Source organism: Alosa pseudoharengus, unplaced genomic scaffold, assembly GCF_046254945.1.
Source record: "Alosa pseudoharengus isolate Yale_2024_CS ecotype anadromous, Long Island Sound unplaced genomic scaffold, YU_APseudo_1.1 YU_APseudo_1.1_scf_21, whole genome shotgun sequence".
Lineage (NCBI taxonomy): Eukaryota > Metazoa > Chordata > Actinopteri > Clupeiformes > Clupeidae > Alosa > Alosa pseudoharengus.
Window position 1 is genome coordinate 31360456 of NW_027468674.1, and position 20176 is coordinate 31380631.

General features: G+C 40.2%; 1 protein-coding gene and 3 long non-coding RNA genes across 4 annotated transcripts; 3 read left to right on the plus strand and 1 right to left on the minus strand.

The window, feature by feature from the left end:
• The first annotated feature begins 632 nt into the window (after positions 1 to 632).
• LOC143138600 (uncharacterized) lies at positions 633 to 2436 on the plus strand. The gene is made up of 3 exons (XR_012990261.1): positions 633 to 840; positions 1465 to 1577; positions 2180 to 2436. It is a non-coding gene; the product is annotated as an uncharacterized LOC143138600 (long non-coding RNA).
• An 80-nt stretch (positions 2437 to 2516) lies between these two features.
• LOC143138601 (uncharacterized) lies at positions 2517 to 3949 on the minus strand. Its single transcript, XR_012990262.1, has 2 exons — positions 3844 to 3949; positions 2517 to 2976 (listed from the first exon to the last, which is right to left on the minus strand). It is a non-coding gene; the product is annotated as an uncharacterized LOC143138601 (long non-coding RNA).
• Positions 3950 to 8138: 4189 nt separating this feature from the next.
• On the plus strand, positions 8139 to 14581 carry LOC143138330 (WD repeat-containing protein 76-like). Its single transcript, XM_076298825.1, has 7 exons — positions 8139 to 8162; positions 8647 to 8727; positions 9218 to 9270; positions 11579 to 11732; positions 12800 to 12958; positions 13959 to 14074; positions 14473 to 14581. Exons 1-7 carry the CDS (start codon positions 8139 to 8141, stop codon positions 14579 to 14581), a joined length of 696 nt encoding a protein of 231 aa, XP_076154940.1.
• Positions 14582 to 15710: 1129 nt separating this feature from the next.
• Positions 15711 to 18682, plus strand: LOC143138602 (uncharacterized). The gene is made up of 3 exons (XR_012990263.1): positions 15711 to 15774; positions 17892 to 17942; positions 18603 to 18682. It is a non-coding gene; the product is annotated as an uncharacterized LOC143138602 (long non-coding RNA).
• Positions 18683 to 20176: the final 1494 nt, after the last annotated feature.

The window sequence follows — 20176 nt, forward strand, 5'->3', positions numbered from 1 at the left end:
ATAACGGCGGGGGAACTTATATATTTTTGTTCCATATCTGTATTTTCCCACTGCTGTTGTAACAGCCGAACACACAACAGGTTCTTCCCGACATCGTAAGACAATAAACAAAGGGGGGAAAAGACGATTTGTTCAACTCCACAGGTAGCTATCAGCTATCACAAACGTTAGCGCCGACGTGCCTAACCCGCAGTAATGGCACTGCCCCCGCCGGATTCGTCTCAGCGCACGCGCAGTCTTGATCTCGATCTATGTTTCTTTTCTCAACAAGTAATGCCTGTGAATGCGGCGATGACGTATTTTGACAGTTGAGTCACTTGTGCGAAGTCGTACTCGTACCAAGCGGCAACATTCTAATTTGAACAATGAAGCCTACCCGGAAATGCGAAAAATTGCAATACATCGAAAATCCGCTAGGGGCAGGTCCCAAAAGGGAGCAAATGTCCATAGACCCCCATGTTAAAATGTCCGTTTTCACAGCATAAATTCATGCTTTTACAGGTTGGTCCCATGGACTTTTATTGTATTTGTTGGTAGTTCCCGAGTGCCTGACAACTGTGAGGGGGGTGAATTTTTTTCTAACTCGTTAGTTTAGATCGCATTTAGATATTAAATGTATGAATAATTAAGGGCGTGGTCAACTTGATTGACGGCTGGTGTCGAGGCAGCAGACGACGTCACTAGCTGAGTGGAGGAAACTCCGAAATTATGTCTTGGCTGTGATCCTACACACCACATCCTTTCTGAAAATGTTTATTCAAATATCAGACATAAAATGGGTTGCTATTAACTGAAGCCTACTAACCGACACTTTAAGAAGACTTCGCTCCAGTTTTTCAGGTAAGTGACATTCCACTACTATTTCACGTAGATGTTAGCATTATAGCATCCATGTTAGTGGGCAGCTATAGGCTACGTTAGCGTCAAATCATTTCAAATAAGTTTATGTCGAAAATGATGACCGAATGGCTGAAGCACACACATAAATTTAGTTAACTTGAATAAAGTTAACGTTAGTGAAAACCGATTGTGCTCCCGCTGTGAGTTAGCTTAACGTTTGCCATACTAGCCAGGTGTTTGAGTCAATGATCAGACAGCTGTAACGTTAAGCACGTTAACGTTAGTTCACAAACATACTGGGGTAACAAAGCATGTGTTCTCGTCAAAAAACCTTTTGTAAATACTCTCTGTGTGAATGATTAGTCCGTTGTCAATTTATATAGTCTTTGGGTTGTCACATTTAAAATAGAAAAGCGTTCGTTCACATGATAACTTCAGCCGAAGCATTAGCTAGTGGAGGTAAAATTGTGAACCACTGACTATACGTTGAACATGGAGCTGATAACGAGCGATAACGTTAGCTAGTCACCATAACTGTTAGTTATAACTGACGTCTGAAACTCTTATTGATGCCGTTTATTTGTTAAACACAAATTTGAAACAACACTTCTTGTCTATGCAAAGTTTCCCTGTAGGCGATCCAGACAGGCTGGGTGCTGGAGAGGGCTCTGGACTCCTAACTTCACTTCTCGTCTGTGCTGTCGACTCAGAAGCATCACTTCAGTACTGATTCCGTGGTACTTTGACATTTTCCATACATTTAAATGGAGCAACCTACTGGATTCAATAGGCCTAGCTGTCTATTCCAGACATGGTTAGCATACTGAACAAACATGAATGCATTTCAGACATTTAGAGTGGCCTTTTATTGTGAGCAGTCTGGGGCACATCTGCAATAATTATCATGACCTCTTTTGATAAGTCACACATGGAAAGTAGCCTTTAAATCAGCAGGGTTTTGTTGGATACAGATTGGATAATTAAAGAATATGGCATCAGTGACTGGCTATTGTTTGACTGGACCTTGGCCTAACTGTTAATAACTACCTCAATGGGGTATAGATATGAGCTTACACTGTTCCACTGAAAACATTAAAATACAAGAAATGGTTGTTCTACAGAACTTTGAATACACCAAATTTGGTTTTGCTTATTGCCTGCATAAACAGGACATGTGCAAATAGTTGAATACGCCTGTCCTGTCCCCATTCAGCTAAGTGTTCTGTGAGTTTGTTCATTATACATACTGGGAGTATTTTTTTAGCTTCATTTGTGAGCACTTGTTCATAGTTTGCAGTAAGTTCAAGGATGTGACATATACCAATATTTCTGTTTTCAGATCTGGAACATTTTGAAATCCTACCAGATGGGGCACAAGTCATTGAGCAGTGGCAACTTCTGACTTCAAAGACTTTGTTCACCAGCAGACCCCTTGATTACCTTTATTTACAGCATTTGCATCTGTCAGTCTTTAAAGTAATCTAATATGTATTGACTATGTACTAGCTTAGTACATATTAGTTTTTGTTATTTTAGTTTCACAAATTCAGTGGTTACCTGTAATGCTCAAGATATACAAGTAAAAAATCACCTTTACTTCTGCATCTGGGTCTTCAATTCAACCTACTGACTGAAGCTGACAGATTTGTATAAATGTTTTTGAGAGCACAGGCAAATTGGTTTGATAGATACTTTATTGATCTCCAAGGGGAAATTCAAGGTCTCAGTAGCATACAGACATCACACACAACATGCACTTACAGCAGAAATGGTAAATATAAGTATAAACATATAACAAACCTCCACTGTACAATAGACAGTTGAAGATAAGAAAAACTAACAAAACTAAATACTGGCATGAGTTTTAATGTAATTCACAGTTCAGAAAAGTTCCATAAACATTTCCAAGTTCAGTGCCATCAACAGTAAGTTTGCTTTCTGATATTTAAAGAACAGAAATGGGTTTGGCATAAGTAAAGGGTAGGTGTAACATTCATCAATAGACATAAAGTGAAATGTACTGTATAGTCTCAATGGGTTCAATATCACCACACCCCAGCCAAACCACTTCACCTGGACCTCTAGTCCCAGGTTAAGAGCCCATGGACCTCCTTGCCGCCATCTCCCCATGGTGAACTGCCAAAACAGAAAGGTAAACATTTTATTAGTCATACCTACTTATAAGATAATACAATAATGCAAACCAACACCACTTGTTGTAATCAACAAAAGTACAGTTGTTGTACAATGCTGTAGTACTACCGGTATTGTGCGATTTGAAATGGGTCTTCAGTGACAAAGTACACTAATATTGGCATTGTTATGCCAAACACCGGACACTAACTGGATTTAACGTTTTGATAATAGCCTGACAAGGGGAAATAAGGCAAGCTAACCGAACATGAACGCTGGATAAATGGCCACCGATGAGACATTTCAATGTCATCTTAGACCAAACTACCACTGACAACTTTAGAGCAATATAGCGATTTCAAAACGTGATATTAAGAGTTAATCAAAAATAATTAATGATGTACAAGTTAACTAATACCCTACGATTTTGTTATCAATTCACACTATACGTTGACAGAATACAGCGAGCTGGCTGATGTTATCGTAAATTAATTAACGTTACAATGATGGCTGCCACTGAGGATATGAGATGGATAACGTTAATTACAAAACAATAAAGGCAAAGATACATTTTTGTCAGTATGAGTTGCTGAACCTGTAAACTGCTAAGTTACTCTACGTGAGTTGGTGAACCTGTAACGCTAAATTACTCTACGTTATTTGACCGTAACTTCAGCAAGGGAGGGATAGCTAACGTTACGTTAGTTTATTTTACCTAGAAGCTAGAATCTGCAAACTCAACTCTTCATTCTCAACTTTTCAAACGTTCACCCGAATATAACCTTTCAGCATACAACATTAAAAAGTCTGAACATGGCATTAAGAAATATGATAAGATACATGAACTTCACGTTAGCAGATCAAACTTACCAGCAATGTTACAGCAACGTCTGTGCCAGTCCATCTTGTAGGCCTAACGTTAGCTGAGGCTGCTCGGCTGACGACGAGGCGGGTTCACCGGCTTGCTCAGTCTCATACAAAGCCCCGCCCCTTTACCCATATATGGATTGACCAGAGTGTGGGCGGGGTTAGGATTTCCCAAGATGGCGCCGCCCATACCCCCCATAAACGGCTTCATAACCGTTCTTCAGAAATCTATGGGTGACGTCACAGACGCTTTGTCCATATTTTTTACAGTCTATGACTCGTACCAAAGAAAGCCTAACTGTAAAGTTTGATTTCGTACTTGTAATTTTGAATTCATATTTTTTTCCCATCCGTATTCTGATGGATAAAATACACACAATATATTTTTTGCACGACTGGACTCATTCGAGAATTCACAAATAATTATTTTATGCACAACTACAGACAAATACGCACGTGTATCAAATCTATGGACACGAATATTTTGACAGCTATCCCACTCCATAGCGGGGGAGTTAATTTTCCGTTCCACCTTAAATAATGCAATTTTCTACCTCGTCCACAAGGGGCCAGTGTTGACCGCAAATCCGCGATAACACAGGCATGTGCCTGTTGCAGATGAACAGCCATTGTTCACAGACGTTCAAAAGCCTGTATATCTTTTTTCTGTTGACTCCACTGCCGAATGTTTTGAGAAATGTTGCCTTTTGTGTTCTATTAAATAATTTGGTAATTTAGAGGGGGGGGGGGGGGGGGTATGTATAGGGTGGCAGATTATGTAGTTTTTTCTTTATTTTCTGTGCTGGATCTTTTGATACATGTTGTGTTATGTTTTCTATTGGTAGCATTCTATTGGTAGCAGCTATTGGTAGCAGATTTTTAAGTTTTTCTACAGTAAATGTATTCCCTACGGCCTACATGTCATTTTGCATCGGATTTTTCAACACATTCTAAAACTACACTCTCTCCCCTTTCCAATGACACCCCACTTGTGGAATTCTATGGTGGAAAATTGCATATTTAGCCCCTCTGAAAATATAATATGTATTTGTGAAATTGCAGAATTTCAACACTTGAACAGGGACAGATAGCCCATGAAGGATTTTGCAAGGGATGTTTCACCACATTCTGAAACTACACTTCCTCCCCTTTCCAATGAACGAACGGTGTGAGCTGGGCTAGGCCTACATAGCCTGAGAAGCTGAGCATCGTGAACGCCACTGTTTATGTCTCCCGATTCATAGTCCGTATCAAAGCTTACCTCGTTGTGTGCATCGGTGTGCGGGTGGGTTATATGGTGAGGCCCATCGGGCGCTAGAGGGAACCTTATTGTATTGGGTGGGTATTAGGCTACTAATACGCAGTAGCATTTGTACCAACAACAGTAGGTCTACGTGTTGTAATTGTTTGGGAGCTTGTCGCTGTGTGTGCTTCGATTGCCTTCTAGACCTCACAGTTAACGTAGGCTTTAGTCAACAATCCAAGAGGTAGTGGAAACCGGTCATTACAACAGAGCTCGAGTAGCCTATGTAGCCTAGTAGAATTTCCCCATTATGGGTCTCCATAGCTGGCGGTTGACACCACAGGTGCCCCTGCTACAAAGAGTAGAATTCCGCTATAAACCATCCTGACCACCTAAAGGCTTTAATTAGCTGCCTACGGTTATCATCACATTACCAATATGAACTGTAATGTTACAGACAGCTGTAGGCCTAGTCCATGCCAACATGAAGTTGCCACCACAGCACAGCGAGCGGTGAGAAAATGTCGGGAATTACTAAATGTGAGCACGAAATACATATTTCGAGAGCTCAATTTAGGCCTACAATGGGGTCACGTTTTATTAATTCGAGGGCTCAATTAAAGGAAAACGTGCTCACAAATTATCACGACCAGAAAAAATATCACTTAAAAGTGAGCTCTCCCGGGCTCCGTAGGTATAGCATAAGCATATATACTATTTTGATCCCGTGAGGGAATATGTGTGCATGTAGCCTACTTTATTTATGCACTATGTGTGCATATGTGCGCATGTAGGCTACTAGCCTACATGGGGTGGTCGGGAGGACAGCTTCATTCTCCCTCCATAGACATTCAGCAATAGGCTGTTTTGCATCCATTACAAACCAGCAATGTGAAAGTCTAGGATCGGGGAGAGCGCCTATATGCCTAGTCTAGTGCATATGCATGAAGTTGAACCTTTAGATCAGCGGTTCCCAAACTTTTCCCCCCGCGTACCACCGGCTACATTCCGACTCGGCTCGCGTACCCCCACCATCCGACACATAAACACATAAAAACGTAGGCTCTGGTATGGTCGTGCGTCACATTTGCGCGTGTCCAAGACGTGCTTCATTTTTGCCGTGTTCTATATCCCCCCACCCATAATATTTGTCCGTTTCCCGGTTTTAGGTGCGTGCATTTGGTCAGTTAAAAAGTTATGAAAAGTAGCCTGCATAGTAGCCTAACTACATCCACATACAATATCTTATCATAGGCCTACAACAACGCCTGACAAGGATGTATTCGTTTGGACAACATTAGGCTATACAGCCTAGAAAGGCTAAACTTAGGCTACCTTTAGTTTGTTAAATGTAAAGCCTAGCTTAATGTTACCTTTCTTGCCCATCTGAAATAACTCCTAGCTTTGCTCCTTCCCTCCTTTCTGTTTATGTTGTTTTCAAAAACCTGTTATATCCGCAAAACGTCCCCCCCATGGACCACGGACCATCCAACGCATTCAAAAGTAACGCATTCTATTAGCTATTCCAGGCGTCATGTTTAATAAGCTGCCCTTTTTTTGATGAACACATACAGAGTTTATAAATGATGTCCTTTAATTTCATGTTTCTATATCATTATGACCTGATTCGAAATTATGTATTTATTCATAAATTAATTACAAAAGATTTAAAATTTTCATTTTACACCTGTCCGCCATAGCCCTTTTCATCTCGCGTACCCCTAGAAGCAGCTCGCGTACCACCGGGGGTACGCGTACCACAGTTTGGGAATCCCTGCTTTAGATGAACAACACTCTTTAATAATAGGCCTAGGCCTACAATAAATAAATAAACCGCATGACGTTTAGGCTACTTTTGACCATCGCATTTAACTCCGTGATAAGGACCTAACAGGAAAGTATTTGGCTGAGCAACGGAGGTTAATATGTTCTATGTTTTGTCCACATGATAGGCCTATGTCTAATCATTGATGCACTCGAAGAAAACTATGTGAATTCGTCCTCCCTTTCAATCGTCCCGAGCGGTCGTTCTCTCTCCAAACTACTTATTCTCAAAATGTTGAGTTTAATGTCGACACGTCGAGATTAAAGTCGACATTACATTTCAACTTTATTCTCTAAATGTCGAGTTTAATGTCGACATGGCGACTTTAAAGTCAACATGTCGAGTTTAATCTCGCCATGGCAAAAAAAAAAATGTTTCTTCATGTGTGGCCCTAATACTCCGTCGTAAGTAACATATGTGTTAGTGTAGGCTACATAGCTTAAACTGTGTAGGCTAGGTTTGAAATGTATTGCGAGTTTAATGTCAGCATGTCGACTTTAAAGTCGACACGTCAAGATTAAAGTAGGTATATGCTATTTCAACTTTATTCTCGAAATGTCGAGTTTAATGTCGACATGGCGACTTTAAAGTAGCCTAGTGTAGGCCCTACTCTGCACAATGACAAAGTCGAATCTAATCTAAACATTTTCTAATGAGAGCTATTGCGAGCTAAATATTACACTTTTCTCTTTAAGATTTTGCTTACAGTTTTGCTGCTCTGTGGTTTATATTGGCAAATTAATCAAACATAGCCTATAATTGAATTTACACGTGGGAGAATGACTGGTGCATTCATTGTTTTTCAAAAAGAAGCGGGCAGAAGGCATGATTTTTAATAACGCACACCTGCAGCTTCCTGCACACTCGCTAGTCTGTTCCATTGTGTTTTCCAAATGCAAAGTCTTGCTCGTCTTTGAAGGATTTGACTCGGCAGGGCGTTCTACCAAGCAAGAATCCTCGACTTTCGGCATTCACGTCAGCATAGACTGTAAAAAATAAAAGCCTCTGTGCAGCACGCTTTGAAGGTACCTCTCAATCGTGCCCTCCCGCAAGCACGTCACCACAGAGTAGCCTAGCCTGATAGTCAACGACTAACATCTTGTGCATTCTCTCAAAGAAAGTATTGGCTGTATTGTGAAAATGTACATAACGCAGGTAAGTTATCTACGTCAGACTTGCTTTGTTGGGCAAATATCAAAATGCAACAGAAACTGTAATGAACTGATAGTGATGGAAAACTGTTGTGGAATCCAGGTGAGGCCTTCTCACTATTCTGACCGAACGCAGCTGAACTCACAACCCAATGGAACTTCTGAAACTGTAGGCCTACGACGGTCAGCTCGAAACATACTGACCCCCAAATGTCTGTGTCATGACCACAGTGTAAACCCAAGGCGTGGTAGGCCTACCAAAAGAATTGTACCGGTAAGTAGAGTGTGTGGGTAAATAATGGCTAAATGGTATCCGAAATGTAGGCTAATTTCATGTGCAAGCTAATAAAACTAAAACACATTTGCAGAGAAATGCGTTTGAAGAGGAGGATTCGACTGAATCTCATTCTGATAGTGGCCCTGAAGAGAATGAACAAAATGTAAATGACATAGTAATGTAATATTATGAAAGTGTAATTGGCACACAGTTGTGTTGTGAAAGTTGTCTCCACACACCTATTTGTGGTTTCTTCTCTTAGGTGAGGCCAAATTGATCTTCAGTGTTGTTTATGTTAAATTCATTTCAGACTCTATCAGAGTATGAGCTGAAACGGCTTGAAAACATTAGACAGAACAAGGCCTTCCTCTCATTCCTGCATCTACCACAGGTAGGCAACAGTTTATCACACTACTATCTTTGCTTTTCTGATCACAGAATGTCAAAAATATGTTTGCCTTTATAACTATTTTTGCCTCATTGCTACACTAGATTAACTAACTTCTCCCCTGAACAGTTAACCAAGGCGCTGAATCCTCAGTTAGGCAAAAGGAAGTACCGGTAAGTTACTCCTCTCCCTGAAATAAGTGTATGGGCTCTGTAACATCGCTGTCAACAACCACCTGAAGAGGAGTGCTTCAGTTGTACCAAAACGTGTGCTCAGCGAAAATCCTTCCCTCCATATTTTGTGCAGTTGCTCCACGGAGGCTGGCGTTTTTAGGGAAAAACTGGAAACTAAAATAGCTTTTATAACAACTTGAAGCCAAGCAGAGTGGCACACAGCAGTGCTTCTTAGAGCCGCCCATGGACATTAAGACTCGGGTAGGCCTACATTGTATTTCTTACGTTACGTGATATAACTAAAGCTCACTCATCCTCAGGTGGTTTTTGACAGCCTTGTCAACAAACAGGAAACCGGTAGTGCCGACCTCAAGTAAGCTAGTGCACAGAGCCTATACTGGCATGACTGTGGGTATATGTAACCAGTCAGTCAAGGCCTGTGTCCAGCTGTATGGAGACTGAATTATGTCAGTGCTCAGCTGTTGTAATATATAGACAATGGTTCTGGTATGGTGAATGACTTGATGTTATACTCCTATGTCAATAGCCAATTAAACTTGTGGGATATTGATCTGGCCAGTCATGTAACAGAGGTGGTTGTGACTCAGTTTCACCTGCTTTGGTGTCAACCAAATTAACAACAGGTGCACTAGAGGGGAAACAATGAGACGACCCCCAAAATAGGAATGGTTTTACAGGTGAAGGCAACTAAAAAATGTTCCATCTTTAACCTTTCTTGACTGATTTTTCGCTAGTTTCGCATTTGACTAGGGTCAGTGTCACTAGTGGTAGCATAATCCAGTCCCTGGAGCCTACAAAAGTTGCACAGGTATTCCAACTCCTCCAGAATGGCACACCACTGTCAGAAATGGACTTCATGAGGGTTCTTCATGGACTTCTAAGGGCCCGATGGCCTCTCTAGAGGGACCTGTACTCACTGGCCAGCACTGTGGGCATTTGCCATAGAGTACAAAATTGGCAGGTCTGCCACTGGCGCCCATGTGCTTTTTACAGATGAGAGCAGGTTCACCCTGAGCACATGTGACAGACACGAAGGGGTCTGGAGATGTCGTGGAGAACGTTATGTTGCCTGCGAGATCATTCAGCATCACCGGTTTGGTGCTGGGTCAGTGATGTTCTGGGGAGGGATATCCTTGGAGGGATGTACAAACCTCTACGGGCAAGACAACGGCACCCTCACTGCTCTTGGGTATCGGGATGAAATCTTCAGACCTATTGTCTGACCCTGTACTGGTGCAGTGGGCCCTGGGTTCCTCCTAGTGCACAACAATGGCCGGCCACATGTGATGATGGTGGATCCAGCATGATGTATTTTCAGTGTGAAAGTGTTCCTTTAATTTTTTTGAGCAGTGTATATATAAAAGGTACAACAAGCTATATAATGTTATATTATTACTTGGGGCAAAAGTATATATTGAAAAGGTAAATGTGAAAATACATAATATAAATCCTAATGGGTGTGGGCAGACTAGACATTAATTGTGACTTAAAGGTTGAGGGCTCAAGTATAGCTTTGCTGAATCTTATCTTGCATATGGAGTTAGGATTGGAAAGTACTAGACTATCATCTTGATCATCGTGTTCACCTTTGCAGGAAAAGGCCAGAAGAAGGGACCCTTCCTGTAAGGAAATCATTGCGTCTACAGAAGAAAAAAACAGAATCTATGGTAAAGCTGAATCTGAAAAGTAAGGGATAATAGACAACACACCGTTCGACTATACAAAGTTAATACACGTTCTAGATGGTAAAACGGCCCGACGCGAAGCGGAGTTAATACACCAAAGTGTATTAACTTTGTATAGTCCAACGGCTTGAAGTCCATCATCCTGCTTATTCCACTGTTAGCACTTGCGTTGTGTTCATGTCCTGTTACAATAAACGTTTTAATCTTGTTTGTAGAACTACTTCTTTCTGCCACATATCAACTAATTTTTCAACTTGCAGGACAAACTGCCGTTGTCAAGCAGGCAAATCTCAGGATTCTGATAAACCTTAGCTTTGAAACATCGCTATGTTACTTAACCTACATGTCATCCAACTAGCTATAATCCACCTCCATCATATGCTACAATGTTGCTATGTTCTGAACGTCTGCATTTTACAGCTTGGATGCAACATGACAGTGTGACAGTTCATTTAAACTTAACGAGTTCTGCGAATTAATATACAAGTGTGATACGACCAGCAAATTGGATCTGCTTCATAGGTGTGCAAATAACATACGACTAATGCACATTCTAAATTACGCAGGACAATGGGGAAATTCAACCAAGCAGTAGAATGATCACAAATATGTTCATGTTTCTGTAGGTGGTGGTGAATAGTTTAAAGGTACCTGTACCAATGTGCCCAGTGAACTTGCAGGAGGACAGCCAACTCCCTGAGAGTCTTCTCCATCTGTGGACTGAGGTGTGTGATCTTTGTACACTATTGAGTAGATTTCAATATTTCAGTGGATTTCATTTCTGATTCAACCCTGTCTTCCTAGGAACCTATACAGTACGAGTGGAAGAAAGTGGACCTGCAGGTGTAGGTTGACAAACACAAAGGACAAGTCTACTGGGACTCTATATTTACATAACTATGGTGTTAAAATCCAGTAACACTGCTGCACTGTGTGTGTGTGTGTGTGTGGTGTCTGTGTCTGTGTCTGTGTTAGGTACAAGGAGGGCCTGCAGAACACACATAAACATGAGAAGCAAGTGGTGAAGGTGGTAAAGAAGTGGATCTACTCGGCAGCCTTCCACCCGTGTGCCAGCAGTCTCCTCATGGCCGCCGGGGACAAGTGCGGCCAAGTAGGCCTCTGCAACCTGGTGAGGGGGACATAGTCAGCCACACACAAGTATTGTATCCAGCTTCTACAGGCTACCCTCAGATACACATACATACTGTATGCTAACACATACTGTATATTCATTTACAGACCAAAGCCGCACCTAAAAAAACACCTTCATTGAAAAGACTCATGTTTATAGCTTTATAGCTTATAATTGAGACGTAGCCAGGCTCAATTTTATTTAGAATTTGTGTCTCGTGTCAATGCATTTGGATTTGATTATGGAGCATGTTCTAATTAATACAGGGGGAAAATACCTCAATGGACCAACTCAAGACTGAATTTCCTGAAATTCAAATCCTGTGGGCGGGGTAAATTCAGGCAGGCTTCCAGGCTAAGCTGACAAAGCATTTTAGTACATCTCATGCAGTTGGCACAGATGCACACATGCTTCTGTACCAACTTTGTGTATACACCTAATTCAAGTCGGTCCGAGTCGTCTTTCTAGTCTTGACGTTACATTATCAGACGTGTTTGATATTATTGCAAGTCATTTTGTCTTGGCTCAAGCAAATAGTGACACAAACGATATAAAAACCAATCGTGAGCTCTCTCCAGCACCTAACAGGAAGGGGCAAAAAAGACTACAGCTGTTGCCTATATGATTATTTGTTTGATTATTTTGTTTTTTATAAATGATTAGTAGGCTATTCCACATGACCAAATGACTCTATAGCCCAATGACCTGCCAGAAAACACTTCACCTTCACCTGCTCATGCATATGAAGGTTAGGGATGTCACACATGAAAAAATGCTGCAGAAACTCAAAAATGTGACTGATGTGAATAGGCTATATCATTTACATAAGCCTTGTTGAGTTCCTGTTGATATCTAGAGCACGATGGGAAATAATTTAAAGGAGTCTAGTTACCGTCTTGTAAATAGTGACCCTGCAAGATTCCTAGTCGTTGCAAATTCATAGTCTTTGACTAAAATATGTGATTTGTCTTTAGATGTGAAAGGGTGTGCGACTGTAGTCTTTCAAATCTTTTCATAATCTTGAAATCTAAAATTGGTAACTTGATCTGACTTTGCTCTTTAAGGGGGCTAGTTGGGGTGACAATGGAGTTCTACAGTTTGAACCTCACACTAGCTCAGTCACCCACATGGCTTTCTCCATGCAACGACCTTCAACCTTGATCACCACCAGTTACGATGGCACAGCACGGGCAGGACACATGGAACAAGCTGTGTTTGATGAGGTTTGAGCTGAAATGAAACTGCATTAGTAACTGAATCAGAGTATACATCCACATGAACAGTGACATCCCATTCTAAATCCATCAGCATTTGGAATTTACATGTACATGTATTCATTTAGCAGATACATTTCTCCAAAGTGACTTACAACAGTGAATAACATGTAGTCTGTGGACATTTAGATTTAAGCTACAGAGCTACACTACAGCAATAGAATAAAAACTTTAAGCTATTAACATTAAAGCTAAGTTAACTTTTAAACTACAGGGCTACAGTGTTAGAATAACATTTAACTTAACATTTAACTTTAACACTGTTAACTTAACAGTGCAGAAGAGAATATAGCTAGGAGTTCTGTATCTGTCAATACTAATACTAGAGGATAGGAGTTACATCTTCGACTCATTTGACAAGGCTTTCTACAAGATTTTGGAGGGACTGTGGGAATTTTTGCCAGCCTATTCATCCAGAAAAGCATTTGTCAGGCCAGGCCAGGCCCTGATGTTGGAGGAGAAGGCCTGACTCACAATGTCTGTTCTAGCTCATCCAAAAGAAAAGAGATTGTGAGCTAGAAGGACAAGAAGGCGTCATGACAAATTTGACTTGACTTGACACCTTCTTGTCCAACATCAGTGCCTGACCTCACCTACTCTTCTGAATGAATAGACAAAAATTCTCATTCACTCTTAAAATCTTGTGGAAATCTTTCCCAGATGAATGGAAGCTATTATAGCCTATACCAACTCCTGGTTAATATCAATGGATTTAGAGTGGGATGTCATTGAAGGTCCTGCTGGTGTAATGGCAGGCGTCCAAATGCTTTTTTTCTATGTAGTATTTATAAGATGAAAAGGAAATGCATTTTATAAAAGGGTAAAAATGTAATTTCTCTTAATTATTTCTTGTATCTTCAATGTATAGTTAATATTGGAATATTTGACATCTAAGATTGTTGTTTAGATGAACCACCTTTTAAATCACTTATTTCCTCTTTGGTTTTAGGTATACCGCTCTGATAAGAGGCTAAAAGGCTTTGATTTCCTGTCACATGACTGTTCCACTCTGCTCATAGGAGATGTACATGGAGACATTGCCATCGTTGACACACGGACTCCAGGGTATGAGTCTCTGGAATTTAATCCTCAAATATGTCCTGTCCTCTGCCTCATTGAATAACTTGAAGTTCTATCTGATTGAAACACAAATACAGTACCCTCCAGAATTATTGGCACCTATGCATAAAAATAATGTGTTGGTGATTTATTGTAATCTCACAATGAAAACAATTAGGAAAAATCCAACCTTGAAGGGAAGCAAATTTATTTTGAGGAAAATCTCATAAATAAATCGCTCACAATTATGATCCGAATATCATTAAAATATTTTTTTATGACTAGTAACCGTGGGTGACCGTGGTCGTCCAATTTCAGGCATTCTGCGCAACACTGATGTGTAGCCACTTGTCCCAAGAGGTATTGCACCAGCTTTCATGTGTTCCCACTATGTGTTCTCACAGGACCTCTCATGAATCTCTCCATACTCTTGGTCGAGGGATTCTATACAGTGCCCACGTCCACCCCGTGCAGAAGCAGTACTTTGTGGTAGCTGTGGACAGGTATGGATGACTAAATGTGTTGGTGTTTATTATTTGTGTGTGTTTCATTTTAAAAAGTGTGTGTGTGGTGTTTAATTTAAACCCTTCTTCTGAAGGAGCTTTCTTCATGGCCTTTTGTCTGCACTAAATCAGGCACTTCTTTCAAAAGCCCCTTAGTTTCTGTAGGACCTGTCTGTGTGAATTGAATTCATGGGTTTCATCAGGTCCCTTTCCACAGGTGTATTAATCAATCACCATGCAGTCTGCATTGGTAATTAAGGTGCTTGATTTTATACACCTGTGGAAAGGGACCTGATGAAACCCATGAATAATGAGAACTCTTCAGAGGATTTTTAGTATTTTGAATAACCAATATGTATTCAATGTGCTATAAGTAAACTTGCTGTGTTTCATTGGAATTGCAACTAATGAATTGGAGTGGGGTGATTGCTACATTTATCAATTTCGCATACATGCATCTCAAATTAGAATATTGTGGAAAAGTTTTCCCCCCCATAATTTAGTTCAAAAAGTGAATCTTTCATATATTCTAGATTCATTACATATAAAGTGAAATATTTATGAATTTTCTTTTAATCTCGATGATTATGGCTTACAGCTCATGAAAGTCAAAAATCGGTATCTCAAAATATTAGAATAAAGAGGTTAATACCGGTATACAAATGTTGACGACCTTACGACCTTTTTGAAAACAAATGTACTAATCTGAAATTGTTAATTTATTCACTCAATACTTGGTTGGACTCCTTTTACACAAATTACTGCATCAAAATGGTGTGGTATGAAGGTATTCAGCCTGAGACTACTGAGGTGTTCTGGAAGCTTTGATGGTGGCCTTAATTTGGATATTGTTGGGTCTGGTGTCTTGACCATTTTTTCCTCTAAAAACAAAACTCCATAAATTCTCTGAAGAGTTCAGGTCCGGCGAGTTGTCTGTGTATTTTTTTAGATGCACCTGTCCACACAGTGAAAGTTTCTGTAGAGCTGTCTGCTAGATATCACTTTGTGAAGTTGTGGTGGTTGGGTTCTAGTGTATTGGTGTCTGTGTGTTGACAGTGGAGTTCGCATATATGACGTGCGGAGCCTGAAGGAGTCCACCCAGCCTGTGTCAGTGCTGGATGGACACACCCGCCGTGTGTTCTCAGCCTATTTCTCCCCAGACACTGGAAACAGAGTGCTCACCACCAGCATTGACAAACTCAGGTGTGTGTGTGTGTGTGTGCTAGGATGGTGTGACTACTCTTTCCCTTAACTACACATGGTGTAAGAAGTGGGATGGCTTGCTGTGGGGCCATCATAGCCCCAAAGTCTGTGTTTTTTAGCAAAAGCAACACTGTATCTCACTGTGAACCCAATGTCTCTGTGTCTGGGGAGGTCATTCAAACAGTTACACAGTTTAAATATCTAGACATTATTCTTGACTCTACCCTATCATTTAAACATCAAGTGAGAAAGGTAGTGCAAATAACCAAATATAACCTAGCAAACTTTAGGTATATAAGGAACTGTTTGACAACACCTGTAGCAAAGCTATACATGAATACTATGATAATCCCTCACCTAACATATTGTATGACAAGCTGGACCCAGGTATGTAGCACAACATTAAGGCCTATTTTATCTCTCCACAAACAAGCACTTAAAGTCTTGGACAAAAAAAAAAAAAACTTTACCACCACTGTAACATTCTTAACAAATATAACCTACTCAGTTGGGAAAATATTTTAAAACCCAGTGATGCATGCCTAATTTTTAAGATCATTAATGGGAAGGCTCCCCCTCCACTCAGCACTTTTATACAGCAAAAGTCATCTAGCAGCAGAACCACAAGGTCTGCCTTAAGAGGGGACTGTGTAGTCCCTCTTAGGTCCAGTTCCTTTGGCCAATTATGTTTTTCTGTGAGGGCCTCTAAACTATGGAATCAATTGCCAGTGGACATTAGAAACTCCACCTCTCACCATACATTCACACACCATCTTAAGGACTGGCTTTTGAGCATACAAAAATGTGAGCACTTCTCATAATACATTAATGTTGGTCTGCCTCTATAGTTTAGCTGTCCTGTAACCCATGGTGTATGTATGATAGATAGATGGATAGGTGGTTACTTTATTGATTCCTTAAGGGTTGTATGGCTGTATGGTTATATGTCTTATGTTTTAAATGTTTTATTGGAGCTAGTATTAAGGCATTATGTTCTATTGCTGTATGTCAATTGCTATGTGATTTTAATATGTTTTTTTTTAGCCACCATGTGCCTAGTATAACATCTTGCCAATGGACTACAGTTGAAAATTAGCCTGCTGGCTAACACTGGCACATTTACAGAAATGTTGATCAATGTGCACTGTCCTTTAAATAAATAAATGAAAATGAAATGAAAAAGAGGAACGCTGCCGTGATGATCGTGACTGAAAATATTGTTCACCACATTCATGAACAACTTTAGACATGTTGTGAGGATATGGTGAATACCTGCCACACATTACATTCTGATTCATACTGCTTTGTCAAAAGAAGTTGAAATGCAACTTCATGCAGAAGTAGTGGTATAGCCCATATAGTTTCCATATAGTTTCCCAGTGTTTGAAGTTAAATCCAACATGGCCATGAATAGCTTTTTCTTACATTCAGTGTTTTTATTTATTTGTTTTGCATTATTTGCCAGACCCCAAATAATCTGTTGCTTGTACCTAATAGGGCTATGTAATTAATCAAATAAATCAAATCAAGACACTTAGCAATTATAAAAACAACTTGAATTGAAGAAATATTATTATTTTGCGGCATTCTGTTTTGCAACAATGCTCTTGGTTTGTCCAACACACCCCTTTGCTTTAAGGCCTATTCACACCAAGAACAATAACAATAACTATAAACAAATATTGTTCTTGTTAATATGAATGACGACGTTCACACAAACTATAACGATAACGACATGAAGAACAATAACGTTCAGAGTGATTTTGAGAACGATAAAAATCGTTATCGTTCTTGGTGTGAATAGGCCAAAAAGGGGTGTGTTGGACAAACCAAGAGCATTGTTGCAAAACAGAATGTTATCGTTATATAGTTATCATTACCGTTCTTGGTGTGAATGACCCTTTACAGTGTCAACTGCTGTATACTTTATATCCCAATTCAAACTCCAATTTAATTTGCTGTTTCTTTTTATAACATTAATGATATTTCCAGAATCATTGAGTAAAATCATGTTAAATAATTGTCTGGTCAATATTGACCAATATTATTGTGATTTTGATTTTTGCCTTAATCAAGCAGCCCTAGCACCTAACCTATTTTCTTCTGTTGTCTCCCAGGGTGTTTGATACATCACATCTGGCCTCAACTCCTTTGATGACCTCCATTGAGTAAGTGCCTTAACAGGCTGGCTGGGACACTGAAGTCTCTGCAAAGCCTACAGTCAATATATTTACAGGCCCTTTTGTTTTTCCATTTTGTCAAACAAAACAATCTAAACTGTGTGTGTAGGTATCTTTAACGTATATTATAACAATCTAACCTGTGTGCATTAGTGTTGATTACAGGCAAAATATGGCGTACATTGTAACAATCTGACCTGTGAGCATTAGTGTTGATTACAGGCAAAATATGGTGGTGTCTAGAAGGGATACAGCTAAGGGTTAGGGTTAGGATTAGGGTTAGGTTACTTCCTGTCCTGATACTGTTTATTTCTATGGAGATTTCACTGGAGATTTCACTATCTGTTACGTGTTAGCTGTATTCCATCTAGCCACAACCGCAAAATATGATGTACATTGTAACAATCTGACCTGTGTGTGTTAGTGTTGATTACAGGCAGAATATGGCATGCATTATAACAATCTAACCTGTGCACTTAGTGTTGATTAGAGGCAAAATATGACGTACATTGTAACAATCTAACCTGTGTAGTGTTGATTAGAGGCAAAATATGATGTACATTGTAACAATCTAACCTGTGTACGTTAGTGTTGATTAGAGGCAAAATATGACGTACATTGTAACAATCTAACCTGTGTACCGTTAAGTGTTGATTACAAGCAGAATATGGCGTCCCGCGGGCCCCAGCGGCAGGCATTGTGGGACCCAAAGCAGGAGGACTGTTTTATGGTGAGCACTACGAAGCAGGTGAACAAGATCAAGGTGTTTCATGACAGCGGCCATCTGGTCCACGTGTTCGACAGCCCAGATTACCTGACAGCGGTGTGCTCAGTCATGGCCTTTCACCCCAGTAGGGGAGCACTGCTGCAAGGGGATTCCCAAGGCTGGCTGCATGTTCTCATCTAGCCCCCCGCCCCCCAACTAACTTGTTAGATTGTACACCACCCTTATACTCTGTTGTTGCCTTAGTTAAGTTACAGACCATTCCCTTTATGATCAATTTTATAAAATAAGTTCATCTGCAAATTAATAATTTGTTGTTCTAATATTTTTGTAAGTTGTAAGTGTTTGTGTTTTATTGCTGAAAAAATAAACCTATGAAGTTTTTTTCTGTTGACACTATGTCGATCTGTGTTTTCAAAACATAGCTGTAACTGGACTGTGGGTTGTACAGACATGACATTCACACAGAGTATGGGGTCTTGTAATGGTTTATTTACTGTATCAAGTTTTCAGAAAGGACTAAACCAGGATCCACATACTGAATATTGAGACCACGTCTGCTTCATGATAACTGGGGATGTGTAGATTGCCACCTGGTCATTAGCATTCTCTGAATGAGATTTTTTTCGTCCATTCGGCATGACCATAGCCAAATGGGTGCTTTCTCCAAATATCTGCTGACAGGACTGGCTTAACGCAATGCATGCTGGGCTTCACACAATGCCAGAATGCATTGTATGAAGTTCAGGATGCAATTGGTGTAAGTAGCTACTTAATAATGAATGCTGTATTAATTGTAATGCACAAATAGTTTCACTTAGGTTTCTGCACACAGTTACATGCGCACAATACTTACTTGAATGTGGTTAGCGCTCAAGGTTAGCACTTGTGTCCTAGGGGCCCCAATTTATATGCTGGACAAAGTGCAGAGTCGGCCTATATGAGCAAAGTTCTTGTGCATGAATTAACGACTGCGATGTACACACTCTTTTTAAAAGGTATTATCTCTCCATTCAAGGCCAAGGAAGTGCCTTACAAAATTGATAGGCCTAGGGTGGATTGCCATAATGAGGGACATTTTTTGCTTTTCAGACTTCTGTGGTAGGCTATATTATGCTACAATGTGAGACACATTAACACATTAAATTCACATTCAATTCTGATCACAGAACCCTACAGCTTTGGCTTACCCGTAGTTTCACTGACATTTCATTGGGGAAGAGCCACACCCACTGGACTATAAAATGGGTACCGACCCACTTTGAGCTATGAGAAGAGCAACATGTAATAGCCTAGAAATTAATAATTTTTATTAGATTAGATTTTTTTTTTATCTCCTTGCGTGCTGTTTAACACCACACCTGTAGATGGCGCTATGCCAATAGTGATATACCGCTCACGTGAGACAGGCCCGTCTGCCTACTGCATCCACGTATATTATGTCTATGACTGCATCCACGTGTTAGATGGTTGCTTCTACTCACTATATCATTCTTTA